This window comes from Gorilla gorilla, chromosome 4, assembly GCF_029281585.2.
Source record: "Gorilla gorilla gorilla isolate KB3781 chromosome 4, NHGRI_mGorGor1-v2.1_pri, whole genome shotgun sequence".
Lineage (NCBI taxonomy): Eukaryota > Metazoa > Chordata > Mammalia > Primates > Hominidae > Gorilla > Gorilla gorilla.
Window position 1 is genome coordinate 27,989,411 of NC_073228.2, and position 22,655 is coordinate 28,012,065.

The 22,655-nt window shown below is 46.4% G+C and overlaps 1 protein-coding gene across 2 annotated transcripts; it reads left to right on the forward strand.

Annotated features, from left to right (window-relative positions):
• Window positions 1–4,052: 4,052 nt before the first annotated feature.
• On the forward strand, window positions 4,053–22,653 carry ICAM2 (intercellular adhesion molecule 2). Of its 2 annotated transcripts, XM_019026118.4 has the most exons (5): window positions 4,053–4,161; window positions 18,524–18,628; window positions 19,887–20,153; window positions 21,296–21,616; window positions 22,333–22,511. In XM_019026118.4, the coding sequence occupies exons 2-5, from the start codon at window positions 18,568–18,570 to the stop codon at window positions 22,509–22,511; spliced, it is 828 nt and encodes a 275-aa protein (XP_018881663.3). In that variant the 5' UTR covers window positions 4,053–4,161; window positions 18,524–18,567.
• The last annotated feature ends 2 nt before the right edge of the window (window positions 22,654–22,655 follow it).

Here is a 22,655-nt window from a genome sequence, read left to right on the forward strand (position 1 = left end):
AAATGGAAAGTGATCTGCTCAGAGGCCACAAAGTTGAGGGAGGAGGTTTCCAGAGTGGGATTTGGCCCAAATGTTGCCTGAGGAAGTACGTAAAGGGGTCTCAACTCTGGCTACACAACAGAACAGCAGGACTGTGTGTGCAGCTCACGAAGTGGGTACACAGGGTAATCTGCAAGTTCTGGGTGGATCTAGCACCTGGATTGTTAAAACTTGCATAGATGGCCAGCGTTCATACTTTCTGCTTGTTTGTACAAAGTCATTCTTCTAGAGTAATTGTTGTAAAATTGCTAGGCAAGGTGGCAGGTCTGATAGGATTTGATGACGTAATGGCTCTTAGTCGCTAATAAGAGGCTTTTGTGGAGTGGCGTGTCACAGCCAGGGAAGGCTCAGCTCTGTGATCTTCGCCTGCCTCACTTGGGGGACCAGAAGGCAGCTTGTCTTGGAACTGCCTCATTCACATAAGACACCAGTGAGTACAGAAACTGCACGTCAAAGGGAGGAGTAAGGAAAACAAGATGGTGAATCCTCAAAAATTAAACAAAATTACCTTTTTAATTTTTTTTTTTTGTAGAAACGGGGTCTCACTTTGTCACCCAGACTGGTCTTGAAGTCCTAGGCTCAAGCAATTCTCCCATCTCAGCCTCCCAAAGTGCTGGATTTACAGGTGTGAGCCACCCACCTCAGCCAGAATTACCACTGACAAAAAGAAAAAAGGTTAAGATGGTAAATTTTGTTGTGTATATTTTACCAGTATGATCCAGCATTTCCACTTCTGGGTACATGCCCCAGAGAATTGAAAGCAGAGTCTCGAACAGGTATTTGTACAACCCTGTTGATAGCAGCACTATTCACAATAGCCAAAGGTGGAAGCAACACAGGTGTCCCTCAATATATGAATGGATGAACAGAATGCGGCACACACGCACAATAAAATATTACTCAGCCTTCAAAAGGAAGGCAGTTCTGGCCGGGCACAGTGGCTCACTCCTGTAATCCCAGCACTTTGGAAGGCCAAGGCAGGCAGATCACTTGAGGTCAAGAGTTCAAGACCAGCCTGGCCAATATGGTGAAACCCCGTCTCTACTAAAAATACAAAAATTAGGTGGGCATGGTGGCAGATGCCTGTAATCCCATCTACTCAGGAGGTTGAGGCAGGAGAATCCCTTGAACCTGGGAGGCAGAGGTTGCAGTGAGCTGAGATCACACCATCACTGTCCTCCAGCCTGGGCGATAGAGCAAGACTCTGTCTCAAAAAAAAGGAAAAAAAAGGATAAAAGAAAAGAAAGAGCCAGAAGGTGAGGTACCATGATGCCAACCTTGGACCAATCATTTGACCAGGAAGGTGGAGCTGAGTAGGAAGATGGAAGCTTCCCAAAAAACTTGTCTAAAGTAGAAAAAGAAGGGGTTATCTTTAAAAAAGGGTGAGTCCAAACATGGCTCCTGGAGAAATTGTCCCAAATGGGACATCCACCCCCATTTGTGTCTATGACAGATGCCACCAAAACATTAAAGTCACGTGGGCCCTTCAAAGCTCTGGGCCCTGCTGCCTCCTTCCCACCATAGTCATTTTATATTGGCTCTGTTTTGCCAGCAGTATGACAAGGAGATTCCAAAAAGAACTGAGCTGAAGAAATTGATGCACACAAGCACCAAGAGAAATTGCGCCAGAGAAATGTGTGGCCTTGACTGTCCTCCTGGCCTCTGAATGGTCTAATTTGTGACTTTGCTAAGCCAGAAGTTTCAATGTGCTGTGAGGCTGGCCCGTGGGAGCAAGATCCTCTGCTCGTGGGTGAGCCTAGCTGGCTGCCCGCCAGCCACCTCTGCACCCAGTGTTCATACTTTCTGCTTGTTTGTACAAAGTCACTCTTCTAGAGTAATTGTTGTAAAATTGCTAGGCAAGGTGGCAGGTCTGATAAGATTTGATGAAGTGATAGGTCTTAGTCACTAATAAGAGGCTTTTGTGGAATGGTGTGTCACAGCCAAGGAAGCCTCAGCTCTGTGATCTTCGCCTGCCTCACTTGGGGGACCAGAAGGTAGCTTGTCCTGGAACTGCCTCATTCACAGAAGGCCCCAGTGAGTACAGAAACTGCACATCAAAGGGAGGAGTAAGGAAAACAGGATGGCAAATCTTCAAAAATTAAACAAAATTACTTTTTTTTTTTTTTGTAGCGATGGGGTCTCACTTTGTCACCCAGGCTGGTCTTGAAGTCCTAGACTCAAGCAATCCTCCCACCTCAGCCTCCCAAAGTGCCGGATTTACAGGTGTGAGCCACCAAGCCCAGTCAGAATTACCACTAAAAAAAAAAGAAAAAAGGTTAAGATGGTAGATTTTGTTGTGTATATTTTACCATTATGATCCAGCATTTCCACTTCTGGGTACATACCCCAGAGAACTGAAAGCAGAGTCTTGAGCAGGTATTTGTACAACCCTGTTTGTAGCAGCACTATTCACAATAGCCAAAGGTGGAAGCAACACAGGTGTCCATCAGTATATGAATGCATGAACAGAATGCAGCACACACACACAATAGGATATTGCTCAGCCTTCAAAAGGAAGGCAGTTCTGGTCAAGCGTGGTGGTTCATGCCTGTAATACCAGCACTTTGGGAGGCCGAGGTGGGCGGATCATTTGAGGTCAGGAGTTCGAGACCAGCCTGGCCAACATGATGAAACCCCATCTCTGCTAAAAATACAAAAATTAGCCAGTCGGCACGTGCCTGTAATCCCAGCTACTCAAGAGGCTGAGGCAAGGCCAGGCACGGTGGCTCACGCCTGTAATCCCAACACTTTGGGAGGCCAAGGCGGGCGGATTGCCTGAGCTCAAGAGTTTGAGACCAGCCTAGGCAACATGGTGAAACCCCATCTCTGCTAAAATACAAAAGAAATTAACCAGGTGTGGTGGCGTGCACCTGTAGTCCCAGCTACTCAGGAGGCTGAGGCAGGAGAATTGCTTGAACTCGGGAGGCGGAGGTTGCAGTGAACCGAGATCACACCACTGCACTCCAGCACTCCAGCCTGGGCGACAGAGTGAGGCTCCATCTCTACAAAACAAACAAACAAACAAACAACAACAACAACAACAAAAACGCTGAGGCAAGAGAATCGTTTGAACCTGGGAGGCAGAGGTTACAGTGAGCCAAGATCACACCACTGCACTCCAGCCTGGGCAACAGAGCGAAACTCCATCTCAAAAAAAAAAAAAGAAAGAAAAGAGAAAGAGAGAGCTCCAGAGACGGATGGTGGTGATGGTTGCAGAACAATGTGAATGTACTTAGTGCCCCAAACTGTACACTTAAACATAATTAAAATGGGCCTAGCACGGTGGCTCATTCCCAGCATTTGGGAGGCTGAGGTGGGAGGATTGCTTGAGCTCAAGAGTTTGAGACCAGGCTGGGCAACATAAGCAAGACTCTGTCTCTACAAAAACTACAGAAATTAGCCAAGCCTGGTGGCTGCACACTTGTAGTCCCAGTCACTTGGGAAGTTGAGGAGGGAGGGTCACTTGAGCTCAGGGGTCAGAGGTTGCCACGAACTGTGATTGTGCCACTGCACTCCAGCCTAGGTGACAAAAGCAAGACTCTGTCTTAAAAACAACACAACGAAAAATTGGCTGGACGCAGTGGCTCTTGCCTGTAATCCTAGCACTTTAGGAGGCCGAGGAAGGCAGTTCACTTGAGGTCAGGAGTTCGAGACCAGCCTGGCCAACATGGTGAAACCCTGTCTCTACTAAAAATACAAAAATTAGCCAGGTGTGGTGGCAGGTGCCTGTGGTCCCAGTTACTCTGCGGGCTGAGGCACAAGAATCACGTGAACTCGGGAGGCAGAGGTTGCAGTGAGCCGAGATCACACCACTGCACTCCAGCCTGGGTGACTGAGACTCAGTCTAAAAAAAAAAAAAAAAAAATTGAAATGGTAAATTCTGTTGTGTACGTTTTACCACAATTAAAAAAAAAAAAAGCGGGATGGGAGTGGAGCTAAATGAGGCTAGTTTAGGGTGGGAACCGGGGCACAGGAAGCACGTCACTTCTGGTGGGGAGTGGGGGGAGGGAGAAGACTGAATAACAAGCCGTGAACTGGGCAGCTGTGACACGCGCACCTTGTCACCTTGTCACCAATTTCCTGCCCGGGATCCCAGAGCTACCCTTCTTGGAGCCCACAGGGGTAAGGTTGAGCTTCTCACTTTCCCTCCAATGAAGCTTGGCAGCATGGGAAGAATTTTGGCAGTGTCGAGGTCTGAGTTTTAGTCCGTTCCCCTCTCTGGGTCTCAGTTTCTCGCTGGTAAGTGCAGGGGTTGGGGAATCCCCAGCGCTCCTGTGGCTCGACATCCTGCACTCTGTGAAGCTCCTGCCCTGCCCTGCTGGGTCTCTGAGCTCACGCACTTGCCCTGGCGCTCCTTTCCTGATTTGTCTCCCCTCTCTCCTTCCTCTGCTCTGCCATCTCGGTGGCCGATGTAGAAATGTGGGGCTGCCTCCTTATTTAGGGGCCCACGTGGGCTGTGATCTGGACCATCTGAGCTGATGCAGAGGGGAAGGGACAGTCCCTGTTCTCCCCGGCAGGCGTGGTGGGTTCATAATGAATCTCAGTCACTCACTTCCTACCTGCCTCCGTTCGAAGGGGTCTTTCCTAACCCATGGCTCACATTCCCATGAAGCCTCTTCTTTCTAGGCACGTAGAAAGGCCCTTTTTCCCTTTTATTATTTTTGTAAAATTTACTAGGTAACGCATAAAAAGCATATGTAACATACATATACATCATACTGCACAGTAATATACCAAACACACCTGAAGCTGCCACTCAGCACAAGGATGGAGTATCACCAAACTGCAAACACCACTTATCTGCTTTTTTTTTTTTTTTTTTTTGAGACAGAGTTTTCATTCTTGTCGCCCAGGCTGGAGTGCAGTGGCACAATCTTGGCTCACCACAACCTTCGCCTGCTGGGTTCAAGCGATTCTCTTGTCTCAGCCTCCCAAGTAGCTGGGACTACAGGTGCGCATGCCACCATGCCCAGCTAATTTTTGTGTTTTTGGTAGCGACAGGGTTTCACTATGGTGGCCAGGAAAGTCTCGATCTCTTGACCTCATGATCCACCCACCTCGGCCTCCCAAAATGCTGGGATTACAGGCGTGAGCCACCACACCTGGCCACCACTTGTCCACTTTTATGCTACTTGCCTCCCACCCACAGGTAGCCACCCTCTGGAATTTTGTGTTTATTGTTCTCTTATTTTTAAGTGCTTTATTACATATGCATCTCTATTTATTTATTTATTTATTTACTGAGATGGGGTCACACTATATTGCCCAGGCTGGAGTGCAGTGGCTATTCACAGGCATGATCATAGCACACTACAACCTCGAACTCCTGGGATCCAGTGATCTTCCCACCTCAGCCTCCTGATTAGTTGGGACTACAGTCTTGAACTGCTGTGCCTGGCTATGCCTATTTATTTTTATTTTATGAAACAGTTATATAGCGTTACTGTGTGCTAGGCACTGTTCTAAATGCTTTAAAATATTTACTTATTTTATTTGTTTAATCTGCACAAAAACCCTATGAGGAAGATACTATTATTGATTCCTTTTTGCAGATGAGGAAATTGAGGCACAGAAAGATTAAGTGATTTGCTCAAGGTCACACAGATGGTAAGAAGTAAGGCCGGGAGCAGTGGCTCATGCCTGTAATCCCAGCACTTTGGGAGGCCAAGGCAGGAGGATCATGAGGTCAAGAGATAGAGACGGTCCTGGCCAACAAGATGAAACCCCATCTCTACTAAAAATACAAAAATTAGCTGGGTGTGATGGTGTACGCCGGTAGTTTCAGCTATTCAGGAGGCTGAGGCAGGAGAATAGCTCGAACCCGGGAGGTGGAGGTTGCAGTAAGCCAAGATCGCGCCACTGCACTCCAGCCTGGGCGACAGAACGAGACCCCGTCTCAAAAAAAAAAAAAAAAAAAAAAAGAGAAGGAAACACAAGGACATGTCTGGTTCTTAGTGTGACAGCGTTTCTAGGGCATACATCTAAGAATTGAACTGCGAGTTACAGGGTATAAGAATATTCCGTTTACAAGATAATGCCTAATTATCTCTGAGAGCACCAATATACACTCTCATCAGCAGTTAGAAGGGTGCCTATTAACCTACGGCCTCTCCAACAATTGGTCTTGTCATATTTCTTAACTTTTGCCAACCTAATACATATAAAATAGTATCAGTCCCATTGTAATTTTAATTTTAATTTCCCTGGCTACTCGAGCTAAATAATCTTTTCACTTGTTTAGACATGTTTCCCTTTCTTTGAAATGTTTCTTTGTGTCTTTTTTTTTTTTTTTTTGAGACAGAGTCTCACTCTGTCACCCAGGCTGGAATGCAGTGTCGCGATCTCAGCTCACTGCAAGCTCTGCCTCCTAGGTTCACGCCATTCTCCTGCCTCAGCCTCCCGAGTAGCTGGGACTACAAGTGCCCGCCACCATGCCTGGCTAATTTTTTTGTATTTTTAGTAGCGATGGGGTTTCACCATGTTGGCCAGGATGGTCTCGATCTTCTGACCTCGTGATCAGCCCGCCTCGGCCTCCCAAAGTGCTGGGGTCACAGCCGCACCAGACCTGTTTCTTTGTATCTTGGTCAAAGATACCAATTGTTGATTTTATGATTGACAATTTCAAGGTCTTGCCCCAAGGATATGGAAATACTCTCCTATATTTTCTTATAAAGATTTTCTTTCACATATAAATCCTTAATCTAAATGGAATTGATTTCTATATTTGGTGTGAGACAGGGATACATTTTCCCCTTTTTTTCTCCATATGGTTAATCAATTGATCCTGTGTCATTTAACAGGCCCTTCTTTTACCCAGTGATCTTCTATGTCATCTTTGTCATGCATCAAAGTTTCAAACAAGCATAGGTGTATTTCTGGGCTCTTTGTTCTGTTTCATCAGTTAATTTGCCTATACCTACACTAACTCCATATTTTACAGAAAGTCTTAATATCTAGCAGAGCAAATCCCTCACCTTATTCATTTCCTTTAGGGGCGTCTTTGTTCTTTTGTTCTTCCATATAAACCTTAAAATCAGCTTTCAGTTTCCATGAAAAACCCTATTGGGGTTAATTGGAATTGCACTGACCCTGTAGATCAGTTACAGAATAATTTACATCTTTATAATATTGAATTTCCTATCCATGAACATGTGTTATCTCTCCATTTATTTAGATTGTCTTTAATATTTTTCAATAAAGTATTATAATTTTCTTACTATAGGTCTTATAGTTCTAGGTTTTGTTACTTTTCTTGCTCTACTTTTTTGACTGTTATAAATGATGTATTTTTTAAATTACGTTTTTGTATGTTACTGATATACACAAGAACAACCAATTTTTGAATATTGATCTTTTAGCTAGTTGCCTTGCTAAAATCTCTTATTACTTTGAATCACTTGCCTGATGATTCTTTTGGATTTTCTACCTGGGTAGTCACGCCATACACAAATACCGATGGTTTTGATCGCCTTTCCTTCCTTCCTTCTTCCTTTTTTCCTTCCTTCCTTCTTTCCTTCCTTTCCTTTTACTGCAATATATAAGACCTTTGGTACAATATTAAACAGAGGCAGAAATCATAGGCATCTTTGTCTCTTCCTGATTTTAAAGGAAATTCTCCTAAGATTTACTCATTAAAAACAATATAGAAGTTTTATGTAAGTTTTCTTTATCAGGTTAAGGACATTTGCTTCTAATTTGCTAAGAGCTTGTATCGTAAAAGGGTGTTGAATGTTGTCAATTTTTTTAATCTGTTGATATTTTTGTATGTTTTTTCTTTTTAAATCTGTTAATGTAAGTTTTAGTTTGGTCTCCTTTTGCTCTAAAGCAGAATCCTTTGTTCCAAAGCAGAGGCTGGAGCAAGGACTTAGATTCAGATAGGTTATTTGAGAGGTGATTCCAGGAAGCAGGGGGTGAAGGAGCAGGTAAAACAGACAGGAAGGAAGGAAAAGCCCATTTAAAGGCGGGTGACTGATGTTGCAGCTGTAGGCGACGGAAGCTTATTCTGCTGAGACCTCTGATAAAACTACAGGATGTCTCCCAGAATTGCCCACTGGCAAGAAGGAGGCTGGAAAGTATATCCACTGACTCCTGTTCCCCAACTGGGTGAGGATCGCATTCTAGGGACCTTAACTCTCCCACACTTCTGGGAATCACTAGCTGGCAAGTAAATTGTTCCTAAAGCATTGAAGAAGACCCTGAGACAAAAAGCAAAAAGAAGCATAGTATAAGTTTGGGGGTAGGTGGAGGGGCACTGGCAGCTTAAAAGGGAGTCTAGGCTTGCACAAAATTATCCACTGTAGGGACAGCTGAAATCAGCAGAGGGCAGAAGTGATATGACACAGAGGACCAAAGTCTACTATTACCAACATAATAAATAATGTTTATAGACATTTCTTCGTTGTTAAACCATCCTTGCACACCTGAGATAAACCCAACTAGAATGTGATGCCTTTTGATTTTTACACTGCCAGATTTGATTTACCAGTATTTTTCTTATAACTGTTGCATTTATAGTCATGAGTGAAACTGGCCTCTAATATTGCTTTCTCTTCCTGTACTTGTCTTGTTTAGATATTAAGGTTACACTGGCCTCATGGAAAGAGTTAATGTTTTCATTTTTTCCATTCTCAGAAAGAGTTTTTATAAAATTGGAATTACTAACCAGGCACAGTGCTGTATGCCTATAGTCCCAGTTACTCAAGAGACTAAGGCAGGAAGATCTCTTGAGCCCAAGAGTTTGAGACTAGCCTGGGCAATATAGCAAAACTCCATTTCTAAAAAAAAAAATAATAATAATAATTTTTTTAAAAGAGTTACCCTTACTTGAACTTCTGCAAAACCATCTAGACCTGGTATTTTCTTCATGGGAAGATCTTTAAATTACTGATTCAAGTTTTTTTGTTTTCTTTTATTTTTTTCTTGGAGACATGGTCTCACTTTGTTACCTAGGCTACAGTACAGTGGCGTAATCTCAGTTTACTGCAGCCTCAACCTCCCAGGCTCAAGCCATCCCCCTAACTCCACCTCCCAAGTAGTTGTGACTACAGGCGTGTTTCACCACGCCTGGCTAATTTTTGTATTTTTTGTAGAGATGGGGTTTTGTCATGTTGCCCATGCTGGTCTCAAACTCTTGGGCTTAAGGGATCTTCCCACCTCAGCCTTCCAAAGTGCTGGGATTAGCCGTAAGCACTTTCTTGGAATTACCTGTGAGCCACTATGCCTGGCCCTGATTCAATTTCTTTAATAGTTATAGAACCATTTAGGCTTTTTATTTCTTCTTAAATAAGTTTGGTAAGTTATATTTGTCTAAGACTTGATCTACTTCAATTCCTATGTTGTAGCATAACTTTTTTATAGTCTTCTTTATTTTTCATTGTGGTAAAATACACATAACATAAAATGTACCAAATTAACCATTTTTAAGTGTACACTTCAGCAATTAATGCTAAGTATGTTCTCATTGTTTTGCAACCCATCTCCAGAAATTGTTCCATCTTGCAAAACCAGAACTAAACCCATTTAAAGGACTCTCATTTCCCCTCTCCCACAGCCCCTGGCAACTACTGTTTCACTTTCTGTTTCTATAAATTTGTATAGCTTTCTTTCTTCTCATGTTTACGTTTCCATTTACATTCCTAATCATGTTTACGCGTGCCTTCTTTTTCTTTATATATCGATTTCACTGGAGACTTACCTATCCTATTGAGTTTTGTAGGGAAGGGTTTTTTTGTAATATTTTTTATTTTAATAGAGAGATAATATCGCACTATGTTGCCCAGGCTGGTCTCAAACCCCTGAGCTCAGGTGATCCTTCCACCTTGGCCTCCCAAAGTGCTAGGATTATAGGCATGAGTCACCATGCCTGGCCATCAGACTTATTTTCCTTCTTTCTTTCTTTCTTTCTTCCTTCCTTCCTTTCTTTCTCCCTCTCTCTCTTCCTTTCTTTCTCTCTCTCTCTTCCTTTCTTTCTCTCTCTCTCTTTCTTTCTTTCTCTCTCTCTCTTCCTTTCTTTCTCTCTCTCTCTTTCTTTCTTTCTCTCTCTCTTTCTTTCTTTCTCTCTCTCCCTCCCTCCCTTTCTTTCTTTTTTCGTTCCTTCCTTTCTCTCTCTTTCTTTCTTCCTTCCTTCCTCTCTTTCTTTCTTTCTCTCTCTCTCCCTTCCTTCCTTCCTTCCTTTCTTCCTTCCTTTCTTTCTTTCTTCCTTCCTTCCTTCCCCTCTCTCTCTCCTTCTCTCTCTCTTTCTCTTCCTTCCTTTCTTTCTCTTTCTTTCTTTCTCTTTCTTTCTTTCTCTCTCTCTCTCTTTCATTCTTTCTTTTCCTTCTTTCTTTCCTTTCTTTCTCTCTTTCTTTCTTTCTTTCTCTTTCTTTCTTTCTTTCTTTCTTTCTTTCTTTCTTTCTTTCTTTCTTTCTTTCTTTCTTTCTTTCTTTTTCTTTCTATGTGATCTTACCATGTTGCCCAGGCCTGTCTCAAATTCCTGGGCAGGGGCAATCCTCCTGCCTTGGCCTCCCAAAGTGCTGGGATTACAGGCATGAGCCACTGCATCTGGCCCAGAGTTCTTTTCTAATACAAGCATTCTAGGCTATAGATTTCCCTCCAAGCACAACTTTTGCGCCTCGCAGAAATTTTAACATGGTATTTTCATTATCATTCAATTTTAAGAATTTATAAATGTGTCATTATGATTTCTTCTTTGACCAATGCATTAGATTCTGTTTTTAAACTGTCAAATATATAAGGGTTTTAAAACTCATCTTCTTGAAGAATTTGTATTCTCTACTTTATAGATGCAGTTCAAGCATTTACACCACTGATTTTTTTTTCTGTCCGCATCATTACTCATAATTAAGAGATATATGTTAAAATTTCCTGTTGTGATGGTGGTTTTACCTCTTTATAGTTCTATATGGGAGTATATAGAACTATAAAGAGTATATATAGACGTATATAGTTCTATATAGAAACTTCTATATAGAAGTTTAGAACTATTGTAACTTCCTGGTGAATTGACCCTTTATTCTAGGTACTCACTCTATCCCTAATAAATGTTTTTGTCTTTAAATTCATTTTTGTCTGATATAAATATAGCTTTCCAAGCTTTCTTTTGGTGTTTGCCTAGTATATCTTTTTCATCCTTTGACTTTCAACCAATTCCATATCCTTATGCATGAAGTATGTCTCTTGTAAACAACATAGAGCTGAGCTTTGTGTTTTAGTATTTTTTTTTTCTTTTTTGAGATAGGAACTCACCCTATCACCCAGGCTGGAGTGCAGTGGCATGGTCTTGGCTCACTGCAACCTCCACCTCCTGGGTTCAAGCAATCCTCCCACCTCAGCCTCCCAAGTAGCTGAGACTACAGGCACACATCACCACACCTGGCTAATTTTTGTATTTGTATTTGTTTTTGTATTTTTTTATTTCTTGAGACAGAGTGAGACTCTGTTGCCCAGGCTGGAGTGCAGTGGTGCGATCTCAACTCACTGCAAGCTCTGTCTCGCATGTTCAGGCAATTCTCATGCCTCGGCCTCCTGAGTAGCTGAGACCACAGGCACACGCCACCATATCCAGCTAATTTTTGTATTTTTAATAGAGAGTGGTTTCACCATGTTGGCCATGCTGGTCTCGAACTCCTGACCTCAGGTAATCCACTCACCCCAGCCTCCCAAAGTGCTGGGATTATCAGCATAAGCCACCACACTCAGCTTTCTTCTTAATTTTTTTTAACTAAGGATTGTTTGGATTGTTTTTATACAATTTTAAGCCTCTCTAGTGGTTTAGAATTTATATACTTTACTAGTTTTCCTTGAAATTTTACATGTTCTTTTAATATTTGACAAAAATTGTAGAGTCACTATTCAGTATACATGGGGGGATTGGTTTCAGAACCCTCCCAACAGATACCAAAATTTGAGGATGCTCAAGTCCCTAATATAAAATTGTATAGCGTTTTCGTATAACCTACACACATCCTCCTGTATACTTTAAACTATCTCTAGATTATTTAGGACACCTAATACAGTGTTACACATCCCTTCATTCACGTGGATTCAACAGTACTTGGTGTGCAGCAGACCCAAGTTTTGCTTTTTGAAATGTTGTGTAAACATTTTAATAATTTTTTTTTTCTTTTGAAACAGAATTTTGCTGTGTTACCCAAGCTGGAGTGCAGTGGCACAATCTCAGCTCACAGCAACCTCCACCTCCCGGGTTCAAGCAATTCTCCTGCTTCAGCCTCCCGAGTAGCTGGGATTACAGACACACACCACTATGCCCAGCCAATTTTTATATATATTTAGTAGAGATGGGGTTCCACCATGTTGTCCAGGCTGGCCTCGAACTCCTGACCTCAAGTGATCCACCCGCCTCAGCCTCCCAAAGTGCTGGGATTACAGGCATAAGCCACCTTGCCCAGCCTAAAATTTTTAAAATAATAGACACAGGGTCTCACTATGTTGTCCAGGCTGGTTTCAAACTCCTGGGTTCAATCAATCCTCCTGCCTCAACCTCCCAAAGTGCTGGGATTACAAGTGTGAGCCACCATACCTGGCCAGTATTTGTCTTTCTATGCCTGTCTTATTTCACTTAGCATATCGTCCTCCAGGTTTGTTCATGTTGTCAAAAATGACAGGATTTCCTTCTTTTTAAGGCTGAATAGTATTCCACTGTATATATGTATCAGATTTTCTTTATCCATTCATCCACTGATGGGCACTTAGTTTGATTCTATATCTTGTCTATTGTGAATACTGCTGCAATGAACATGGGAGTGCACATATCTCTTTGACATGCTGGTTTCATTTCATTTGGATATACACCCAGTAGTGGGATTGCTAGATCCTCTGTAGTTCTACTTTTAATTTTTTGAGGAGCCTCCATTCTATTTTCCATAACAGCTGTACTAATTCACATTCTTCCTAACTGCATGTAAGCATTCCTTTTTCTCTACATTCTCATCAACACATATCTCTTTTAAAAAAGTATTATTATTGTTTTTTTAGAGACAGAGTCTCCCTATGTTGCCCAGGCTGATCTCAAACTCCTGGGTTCAAGGGATCCTCCTGCCTCAGCCTCCCAAAGTATTAGGATTACAGACGTGAGCCATCATGCCCAGCTGTCATCAACACTTATCTCTTGTCTTTTTGAAAATAGCCATTCTAACAGGTGTGAAGTGATATCTCATTGTGGGTTTAATTTGCATTTCCTTAATAATTAGTGATGGTGGGCACTTCTTAATATACCTCTTGGCCATTTGTATGTCCTCTTTTTTTGAGATGGAGTCTCGCTCTGTCACCCAGGCTGAAGTGCAGTGGCGCGATCTCGGCTCACCGCAACCTCTGCCTCCCAGGTTCAAGCAATTCTCCTGCCTCAGCCTCCCGAGGAGCTGAGACTACAGGCACGTGCCACTACGCCCAGCTACTTTTTTGTGTTTTTAGTAGAGACATGGTTTCACCGTGTTAGCCAGGATGGTCTCCATCTCCTGACTTCGTGATCCACCCACCTCGGCCTTCCAAAGTGCTGGGATTATGGGTGTAAGCCACCACGCCTGGCCCATTTGTATGTCTTCTTTTGAGAAATGTCTGCTCAGGTCCTTTGCCCATTTTTGTTTATTTTTTTCATCTTTCTCTTTATTCTGACAACATTATATGGCATTAAATAAAGTCCAAGAGACATTGGGCTGGTCTGTGCCCATTTTAAAATTGTGTTTTTTTTTCTTGCTATTGAGTTGTTTGAGTTTCTTACATATTTTGGATATTAGCCCCTTACTGCATGTATGGTTTGCAAATATTTTCTCCCATTCCTTATATAACTTAAAATGTGTCCTCCCTCCTAAAAATTCCAAGTTAGAATCTTAGAATGCTTTAACTCCAATACTTCCTTATATATTCTTACCCAGTATTTTAGTTTTGAACTTCTAAAACTTCTCAAAATAAACATTATAATGATTAATATTACCATTATTGTAAACAATATTTGTTTGGAGTTGTGTACTCATTTGCCATTTTATTTTCTTGCCCTTCTTTGCATAGCAAACTGTTCTGTAATCATTTTTTCTTCTTACTGAAGCACATTTTTAAATGCTCATTTAGGTATTTTGGGGGATAAACTTTTTGTTTATCTGTTTTTGTTAACTTTGGCTCTTGAAAGATGGTTTTGCTGGGTACACAATTCTAATAGTTTTTTTTTTTTTTCTTTCAAACAAGAGAGGAAAGTCACTGGATTAGGACCCTCTCAGAGCATAATCCTTCCAAAGCTCTGTGGGAGAGATGAGTTCACTTTCTAAACTGAGACTCTAATCTCCCCTCCCCTCAAAAATTCTCTCACGTTTTCCAGAACTATCTTAACTCCTCCAGTTTTATAGCCCCCTTCCTTGAGAAACTTAGGGATCCAGAGAGCAAAACAGGAGACATTTCATGGTGAAAACAATTTTCCAGGAAGGACCCCAAGTTTCTTCTCTCTTCTACATCATGGTCAGTTTCCTCTTATTCCTGTGTTACAGGACCAACAGGTGTGTAGGCCCACTGCTGTGCAGCAACAGGCCAATTACACCAGCACAGCAGGGTTTCCTGCAGAGAAAAAGTTTAATGATCCCAGGGTGCCAAATGAGGAGATCGGGGAGACCGTCAAATCCATCTCCCCAAAGAGTTCTGGGCTGGGATTTTAGAGGACATTGTGGAGGGCAACAGGCTGGTAAACTGGGGTCAATGACTAGTCGAGGTAAGGGGATAAATCACTGGAATATGGAAACTGCATTCTTTTGTGAGTCAGCTCCTCATGGGGTCCTTCAGGCCAGCTGGCATCAATTGGGTCCTGCAGACTGGCTGGCATCAGTGGGGTCCTTCAGACCAGCCTGCATGAGTACTTTCACTGGTATGCAGGACCTGAAAGAATATCTCAAAGGGAAAGCTTAACATTTTATAATGTTCAAGCTGTTACCTTTAGAGCAGTTAGGGGAACTCTAATCCTATGACAGAGTCTGCATAATTCTGGGGCAATAGGCACCGAGCAACTATGAGGAAGCAGGTCAGAGAGCATGCTGACCTAATGATTAATGTTGAGTGTGCTGCAAGCTCTTTTCCTGTCGTGGACATTTTGTAGGGCAAGCCCCACAGTAACTCTCTGTACGCAAGGACCCATGTCCAAACCTCCCACGGGCAGGTTTGAAGGGTCAGAACTTTCCACTGTATTCAGCCTGGATAGCTCTTTCACTTCTGCAACACGATTCCTGAGTGAACACAGAGTCATCGCCAGGCACCTAACCCAGCCCACCACCCATCAGAGTCCACCCCTTACCCCTACAACCAGCACTCTAGAATTCTAGATCACCTTCCATCTTGGATTAAGGGTACCTGCTACACTGAGTTGACTTTCCTTCCTTTCAGCTTCTTCAGTTGTGGGGCATGAGCACGCACAGCTGCTGGCTCATGTGCATCTAGTGTTAGGACTAGAAAGGGAAGGGTCTGGCTAGAAGGAACCGGCTCTGGTTCAGAAAGTCCCAGGAAAACCTCTGCTCAGAGGCGGGCTGATCATGAGGTCAGGAGTTCGAGACCAGCCTGGCCAACAGAGTGAAACCCCGTCTCTACTAAAAATACAAAAATTAGCTGGGCGTGGTGGTGGGCACCTGTAATCCTAGCTACTCAGGAGGCTGAGGCAGGAGAATCACTTGAACCCAGGAGGCGGACGTTGCAGTGAGCTGAGATTGCATCACTGCACTCCAGCCTGGGTGACAGAGCGAGACTCCATCTCAAAAAAAGAAAACCTTTGTGCAGGCCTAACTCAAAGTGCCCATCCTCAAGGAGTAAGGTACCATGATTGGCCTTGTTTACATTATAAGGTCAGCCTTGTGGCCTTGGGAAGCAGAGACTTTAGCAGCAGCAGGAGGAAGATGCTGGACAAAAAAAAAAAAAAAAAAACAGTAAATGCTTAGGACCTAAAACTAAAAACAGCCTTCGCACAAGCTTGTTTAGGACAAACTCTCTCATTCATTCACTAATCCATGCATGCACCCATCCATCTACCAATTCAACAATGACGAAGCACCTACTGTGTGCCAGGCAGTGTCCTACACTGGGTGGATGTAGCGGTACATGAGATTCAGCTTCTGCCCTCACTGTTGATGGGCCAGTGGGGAGGCAGGGAGGTTGATGTGTCAAAGGTTAGAATACAGTAACTATTTCTAACAAATAGATGGTCACATGCCCGGTGTGTCCCAGCCAAGCAGGGCCTGCCCAGGAAGGATGGGAGACATCACAGGAGGAGATGGGGGGTAGGAACTGGAGCCTGTGCTTTCAGGGAGGACGTGGGGCTGCAGAAGCCTTGCTTGAAGAGGGAATCAGGCTGGCCCTGCTGTGTAAGCAGGTGGGATTCCCAAGCACTGTCCCTTCCAGAAGCTGTTTGGAGCACTCCAGGCGTGGATCACCCCACCTTCCCACAGTCCCTCACAGTGAGGCAGGCCCCAGAACCTTCCTCTGGCCTTCTGCTATGTTGCTTTTCCCTCTTGAGGGTCTCCTGGGAACCAGGCTCCTAACAATCCTCTTCTTGCGCCTGCTCGGGCGGGCTTCAACAGTCACCATGGCAGGCTATCATTCATGGTGACTTCATTTTTTCTAGGTATGTGATCTTGAACAAGTCATTTAACCTTGACGTGCCTCAGTTTTCCCATCTGTGAGATGGAGACAGTAACAGTACCTGCCTCAGAGAGTTAGGGGATTAATTGGTTAATATTTATAGAGTGCTTGTGACAGTGCCCGACCTGTAGTAAGTAAATGTTTACTATTATTATTATTGATGTTGTTATTGTTATTATTATTCTGACTCAGTGGAGGACACAGAGTCTCCACTACAGCAATGTCCCCATCCCCACCCTTCTGTCCCAGCCCCTGGCTTGGGTTTCAGGAGTGTTTCCTGCTCTCAGGACTTTGCCGGCCCCACATGAAATCAGATTCCTTCAGGCTGGGGGTGAAACTCCACCCTGTTCTCCTTTTCTCTGCTGGCCCCAGGCCCTGCCCCTTCCTCCCTGCATCATTCCCAAGTCCAGCAACCCCGTCCAGGGACTTCCCTGGGTCCAGGCTGACAATGGCAGCCCTTGATGGTTGTGTACAGTAGTAACCGCCTTTGGCCTCAGCAGTGAGGGAAGGGCAGGACCTCACCCTGCCCTCCCAACCTGGAATGGAGCTTGGCCAAAGTCCTGAGGATTCTGGGGCATCCCTTTGGAAAGGCCCCATCAGGGGTTCCCCTGAGAAAGCAAGAAGTCCTGCTCTTTCCCTGCCTGGTTGCAAAAGGGATCTTAGGCAGAACTGAGGGATGAGACTGTGTGGCGATCACCCAGGAAGGTCCTCTCGTCCATTGAAATCCCTCCCTTACCTGCTCACTGCTTCTGCGGATTCCTCCCTAGGAATAAAGTGAAACACCTCAGGCTCCAACCCTCCCAACCCAAGGCTCCCTCCTGGAGGGAGAGAGAGGATGGAGGACATCAGGTAGCCCAGGAAATGAAGGCCATGGTTTGGGGGGTGTGGCTGCAGCCAGACTGACCCCATTCTCTGTCTGTGCCTGGGTTGCTGGGGACTATTATGGGATGCATTTCCTGAGGCTCTGGGCCTCAAGTTGGCCCTGAATCAGCTGAGTCAAGATCAAGTCTAGGTTGAAAATTGAGTGAGGGCCAGGTGCGGTGGCTCAGGCCTGTAATCCCAGCACTTTGGGAGGCCAAGGCAGGCAGATCACCTGAGGTCAGGAGTTCAAGACCAGCCTAGCCAACGTGGTGAAACGCCATCTCTATTAAAAATACAAAATTAGCTGGGTGTGGTGACGCAATCCTGTTATGTCAGCTACTCTGGAGGCTGAGGCAGGAGAATTGCTTGAATCTGGGAGGCAGAGGTTGCAGTGAACCAAAAATTGTGCCACAGCACTCCAGCCTGGGCGACAAGAGTGAGACTCCATCTCAAAAAAAAAAAAAAAAAAAAAAGAAAAGAAAAGAAAAGAAAACTGAGTGGAATGTGAAGGTTTATGCAGAATTGCAGCAGGCATTTAGCAGGAGAAGCTCAAATTTCCGTCCAGGCTTCCTTAGAAAAGCCCAAGTCACTGTCCCCTTTTGCTATGGTAACTGCAAGTCCTGGACAGGTCCTGGCCTTTGGATGGCTGTCTCCCAGGCATGACTCCAACAATGCATCCCATGGGATTTGGGGTTCCCCAGATCTGGGGCTTATAGGCCTGACTCTCCCCTGTGCACACGTCTCATACACGCATGCGTGCACCCATTGCCTGCCCCGCCCCTTGCACAGGGAGTCAGCAGGGAGGACTGGGTTATGCCCTGCTTATCAGCAGCTTCCCAGCTTCCTCTGCCTGGATTCTTAGAGGCCTGGGGTCCTAGAACCAGCTGGTGCACATGGCTTCCCAAATATCTCTCAGATAATGAGAGGAAATGCAGTCATCAGTTTGCAGAAGGCTAGGGATTCTGGGCCATAGCTCAGACCTGCGCCCACCATCTCCCTCCAGGCAGCCCTTGGCTGGTCCCTGCGAGCCCGTGGACACTGCCAGAGATGTCCTCTTTCGGTTACAGGACACTGACTGTGGCCCTCTTCGCCCTGATCTGCTGTCCAGGTAAGCCAGTTTCCTGGGGTTCCTGATTTGGCACATGCCAGCCGAGAGGGTGGGGGTGCCCCATTCCCTGTGGCTTCAGGCGGAAGAGAAGTCCCAAAAGTTGCTGAGGTTCTTAGGTTTTTTTGTTTTGTTTTAAGACAGGGTCTCGGTCTATCACCCAGGCTGGAGTACAGTGGCGTGATCATGGCTCACTGCACCTCCCTGGGCTCGGGTGATCCTCCCACCTCAGCCTCCTGAGTAGCTGGGATCACAGGTGAGAGCCACCATGCCCAGCTAATTTTTGTATTTTTTGTAGAGATGGCAGGGGCTGGTCTCGAACTCCTGGACTCAAGTGATCCACCCGCCTTGGTCTCCCAAAGTGCTGGGATTACAGGCATGAGCCACCATGCCCAGCCTGCTGAAGCTTTTTAAATTTTTTATTTTTATTATAGGCAGGTTCCTGTTCTGTTGCCCAGGCTGGAGTGCAGGGTGTGATCATAGCTCACTGCAGCCTCCAACTCCTGGGCTCAACAATCCTCCTGCCCCAGCCTTTGCACTGCTGGCCCCCTTCCCCTGGATCACTGCCCCTGAGTATCTGCAGGGCGTGCCACACCCCTGCATGCCTTTGCCCACAGAGTCAGCATCTGGGTGAGGCTTTTATTGAGCACAGTATTTAAAGTGGCCTCACCCCCACTCCCTGCTCCCTTTCTCGGCGCTTTCCTGCCATCTGACCGGCTGGGTGCTCTGCCTGTCACTGTTTACTGGAGCTCTGCCAGGGCAGTGTTTGGTCTACTGTGATCACTGCTGTATCCCCAGAGCCTGATGCTTTGGACATAGCAGGTGTTCAAAAAGTGTTTGTGCAAGAAAGGAAAGGAGGGAGGGCTACAGAGGGCCCTCTGTGGGAGGGCTTTATGGGGGAGGGGACGTTTGGGCTGACCTTAAAGACTGAGTCGGATCCCACTCCATGGAGATGGAGCACAGCCTGAGGAAGACTAATCTGGAGCTGATGGGCAGATGGGCTGGAGGAAGGAGAGCCAGAGGCAGGGTGTCAGCTAGGGGGCTGGAGGAAGGACAGCCAGAGGCAGGGAGTCAGCTGGGGGGTGGCCTCCTGGTCTAGCCGGGGCCATGACATCTGACAAGGGGAAAGTAGCAGCGGGGTCCCCAATGACCTTTCCTCTTCAGCCCCTGACCCAGGAGCCAGACTGCCTCAATGGACAGCTCCACTGGAGGGCAGGGGGCGGGGGGATGACACGACTGCCCAGTGTTTCTGGTTTTCCAGGATCTGATGAGAAGGTATTTGAGGTACACGTGAGGCCAAAGAAGCTGGCGGTTGAGCCCAAAGCGTCCCTCGAGGTCAACTGCAGCACCACCTGTAACCAGCCTGAAGTGGGTGGTCTGGAGACCTCTCTAGATAAGATTCTGCTGGACGAACAGGCTCAGTGGAAACATTACTTGGTCTCAAACATCTCCCATGACACGGTCCTCCAATGCCACTTCACCTGCTCCGGGAAGCAGGAGTCAATGAATTCCAACGTCAGCGTGTACCGTGAGTGGCTGTGCTGCAGGGCCCTCCTCTCCCCTGGGACAGAGGCTGTGTCTACTGAATGCACACAGAGCCCCTCTGTGCCTGCTCCTGGGCACTGTCATCATGGGGCCCTGCCTCCCTGAGCTCCTGGGGTGACAAGGGGCAGGACCAGGCCAGCCCTTGGTTGGATGCCTTGAGCCCGCTGGCATCTCAAGATGCAGACAACCCACATTTTGAGTCTTGCTTAGGGGAGGACAATCTAACCAACATTTAACCAAATCCAGAAGTCATTTCCCAACATAGCTGAGTCACCAGAGCACCCCATGTCCCATGCCAAGTAGTGGGGTCACCATCAGGGGAGCTGAGCCTGTCCATCTCATGGCAAGAAGGTTGAAGTGTCGCCCAGGGTTTTTATCTTCCCCTCAGGGCCCACAGCAAATGTGTGGCCATCACACTCCACCTGCACATGAGCCATGAAAACCTTCCAGATGGGCTGGGATAGGACATCTTGGCGCTAAGGGTATCACCTGGGTCCATTCCATCACCAGTTTCAGTGGATCAATGAACAGAAAAACATCTTAAATCCAACATATTTTCTCGGGGTGGGAGGTGGGGTGAGTGGAAGTGAAATATTCTAATTCAAAAGAGAATCCAGGGCACCCCCTCGGGTGGTTGAATACGTGAGGAATCGTGGTGGCCATGGCCCTGACCCTGGAGAACCTGGGCAGGTCTGGCTCTGGCCTCTGCCTCCTAAGTGATGAACTTCACAGCTCAGTTCCTCCAGTGCCCAGTTCCAGTGAGCAATGCCCATCTAAGTCTCTCTCAACGTGATCACCCAACTGTTTAATGTTTGAAATTTATATTTCATTTCTGAAGGAGAGGAGACAGACCCAAACTTTTATATCTTTCCAGTTGGCTGTACAATTTCTGAACCTTGTCCTTGTAGACACCTGGTCACCGGAAACCATCATGTCTGTAAAACTACCACACAGTCCAGCCTCCATCCTCAACTGCCGCCCTCTTCCTCTCTGCACTGGAGCCGGCCAGGCCACCTCCTCCCCAACCGTGGAACACCATGGTGACAGGAGATGGCCCTGGCCAGGGGGAGGCTGCTGGGACTGCACCCCCATCCTGACCAGACCTCCCTCCTTTGTCCCCTGCAGAGCCTCCAAGGCAGGTCATCCTGACACTGCAACCCACTTTGGTGGCTGTGGGCAAGTCCTTCACCATTGAGTGCAGGGTGCCCACCGTGGAGCCCCTGGACAGCCTCACCCTCTTCCTGTTCCGTGGCAATGAGACTCTGCACAATCAGACCTTCGGGAAGGCAGCCCCTGCTCTGCAGGAGGCCACAGCCACATTCAACAGCACGGCTGACAGAGAGGATGGCCACCGCAACTTCTCCTGCCTGGCTGTGCTGGACTTGATATCTCGCGGTGGCAACATCTTTCAGGAACACTCAGCCCCAAAGATGTTGGAGATCTATGGTGAGGGGGGATCCGTGGATGGAGTTGGGAGTGAGAAGTCACTTTCAGCCCCTCGGGGGAAGAAAAATCTCGAGTCCCACTTGGGAAGCAAACACCCAGGAGCCCACCCTTCACCCTGAGGCTTCCCTCTTACTCTCCCTCTTCCCTGAAGTTCTTTCCAAGTCCCCAGCTTGGACCTCAACTGCTCCAGAGGTCGGGAGAAGTCAACTAGTTCCTCGGCCACCATCAAGCCCCATGACCTTGACTGCTCTCCCTGGCCTTGGCTCCCCTCCACAATGAGAAGTTTGGCCTGACTGCCCCCGCTGAGGTCCCCAGAGCTCTGCTGCTCGGTGACTGGACGGCCGGCACACAGGGAGCTTGGCATGAAGTTCACTCAGCTCTGCCCAAGAAGGGGCTTGGCTGGGACCATGCCACCCTCCAGGCCACAGTGTCCAGCAGCTACATACTGGTCCCATGGCTGCTGACAAGGGGACATCTGCCCTCACAGCCACACAGAAGTCCAGCTGGTAGCCTGAGCCCTGGGCCACCTTTTTTCCAGATAATAATTTTAATGCAGACACCATTTACCACTCATCTCTGCAACTGGGGTGACTGCTGGATGCATGAGCGGGCGGCGGGGGCTGGGGGTCTGGGCTGGGGGTGGACTTCCACTCCCTTTTGGTCCCTGGTAACTGGGATCACAGGACGTCTAAGACCCTTGCCCCCTCCCCCCTCAGAGCCTGTGTCGGACAGCCAGATGGTCATCATAGTCACGGTGGTGTCGGTGTTGCTGTCCCTGTTCGTGACATCTGTCCTGCTCTGCTTCATCTTCGGCCAGCACTTGCGCCAGCAGCGGATGGGCACCTATGGGGTGCGAGCGGCTTGGAGGAGGCTGCCCCAGGCCTTCCGGCCATAGCAAGCATGAGTGGCATGGCCACCACCACGGTGGTCACTGGAACTCAGTGTGACTCCTCAGGGTTGAGGTCCAGCCCTGGCTGAAGGACTGTGACAGGCAGCAGAGACTTGGGACATTGCCTTTTCTAGCCAGAATACAAACACC

Coding starts and splice junctions, on each gene's coding strand:
- ICAM2 (XM_019026118.4), top strand. CDS start 18,568: ATGTCCTCTTTCGGTTACAGGACACTGACTGTGGCCCTCTTCGCCCTG. Junction 18,629..19,886: donor CGCCCTGATCTGCTGTCCAG/GTAAGCCAGTTT, acceptor CTGGTTTTCCAG/GATCTGATGAGAAGGTATTT. Junction 21,617..22,332: donor AAAGATGTTGGAGATCTATG/GTGAGGGGGGAT, acceptor CTCCCCCCTCAG/AGCCTGTGTCGGACAGCCAG.